Source organism: Bison bison, unplaced genomic scaffold, assembly GCF_000754665.1.
Source record: "Bison bison bison isolate TAMUID 2011002044 unplaced genomic scaffold, Bison_UMD1.0 scf7180017851448, whole genome shotgun sequence".
NCBI lineage: Eukaryota > Metazoa > Chordata > Mammalia > Artiodactyla > Bovidae > Bison > Bison bison.
The window spans coordinates 13063-14747 of record NW_011482021.1 but is presented as its reverse complement, the minus strand read 5'-3'; the positions used below and the strand labels follow the sequence as shown (position 1 = coordinate 14747).

Genomic DNA, 1685 nt, shown 5'->3' with positions numbered 1-1685 from the left:
GACCCGACCCAGCCACCCCGACACCTGACGGATGCCTTCCTGGATGAGGTGAAGGAGGTAAGGTGATCGGGACAGGGATGTGTGTTGAGGGCCCAGGAGGCAAACTCAGGCCTCTGTATCACCCAGGGATCAGACACCTGGGCTGACTGGAGCAGGGTGCGAGGCCATGTGGGACTTCACCTCTGTCCCTGAGCTTACCTTCCCGGTGTGACCCAGGCCAAGGGGAACCCTGAGAGCAGCTTCAATGATGAGAACCTGCGCCTGGTGGTGGCCGACCTGTTCTCCGCCGGGATGGTCACCACCTCGACCACACTGGCCTGGGCCCTCCTCCTCATGATCCTGCACCCTGACGTGCAGCGTGAGTCTAGCCCGGGTGGGTGGTGGGAGGAGGACAGCCCGAGGCCTCTGAGCTCGGTTGGTTTGGCCACCAGCGGCAGCTCTGTGCAGGGGCTGAGCCCCAGCTCAGATGTCACAGCGCCGCCTCCGAGTGGACGCAGTGCTGCCCGGGCATCAGGAGGAGGCGGGAGCCCAGCCCTTGAGTCTGACCACCACGAGGACACTTGTTTTCCAGGACGGGTCCAGCAGGAAATCGATGAGGTGATAGGGCAGGTGAGGCGACCAGAGATGGGGGATCAGGCCCTCATGCCCTTCACCGTGGCCGTGGTCCATGAGGTGCAACGCTTTGCGGACATCGTCCCCCTGGGATTGCCCCACATGACATCCCGTGACATCGAGGTGCAGGGCTTCCACGTCCCCAAGGTAGGCCTGCGGCTCTCCCAACCCCGGCTCCGCACCACCTGCCACCTGGTACCTCAGTGAGTGTCGCCAGGTGTGGCCAGGACTGGAATCCAAGCCACCCCGTCCTCATGGCCACAGGTACTGAGTGTCCCAGCCTGGGTGGGCGCGGACAGGAGGGCAGAGCAGGGCTGGCTCTGTCCACTCAAGAGCCCCTGGTCGGGCAGGGAAGACAAACTAGAACATGTCACAGTGTTGGAGGAGCCCGGGCACTGAGGAGAAGTAAGGGCACCCTGCCATGGGCACAGGGACGGTGCTGAGAAGCGTCTTGGGCTGAGGGTTACTTGTAGAGTCCGGGTGTGTGCCAGGCAGTGTGTGTGCCCATGTGTGTTTGGTGGCAGGGGTCTGGGCACCCCCCCCACCAATCGAGATCTCACCCATGCCAGACATTTGCCACCAGGGGACGACACTCATCACCAACCTGTCATCAGTGCTGAAGGACGAGACCGTCTGGGAGAAGCCCTTCCGCTTCCACCCGGAGCACTTCCTGGATGCCCAGGGCCGCTTCGTCAAGCAGGAGGCCTTCATACCCTTCTCTGCAGGTACCTTGTGGGTGGGGGGGTGCCCGGTTTGCTTCCCCACCCTGAGGGGGTCTTGGAGGGGGGGACCCAGGCTCACAGAGCCCCCGTGCCCACCCACAGGCCGCCGCGCGTGCCTCGGGGAGCCCCTGGCCCGCATGGAGCTCTTCCTCTTCTTCACCAGCCTCTTGCAGCATTTCAGCTTCTCGGTGCCTGCCGGGCAACCCCGCCCCAGCGACCACGGTGTCTTTGCCTTCCTGGTGACCCCAGCTCCCTACCAGCTCTGTGCGGTGCCCCGCTAGAGGCAGGCACCCAGCCCCCAGCCGCTCCTCAGCCGTAGCCCTGATGGTCAATAAACCGGGGTCTGGTGGC

General features: G+C 64.3%; 1 protein-coding gene across 1 annotated transcript; it reads left to right on the top strand.

Annotated features, from left to right (window-relative positions):
* Nucleotides 1–6: 6 nt before the first annotated feature.
* On the top strand, nucleotides 7–1685 carry LOC104996496 (cytochrome P450 2D14-like; the record flags this gene model as incomplete). Its single annotated transcript, XM_010850777.1, has 5 exons — nucleotides 7–57; nucleotides 217–358; nucleotides 572–759; nucleotides 1196–1337; nucleotides 1437–1685. Coding segments are annotated over 5 exons (702 nt in total), but the record flags the coding sequence as incomplete, so codon positions are not given.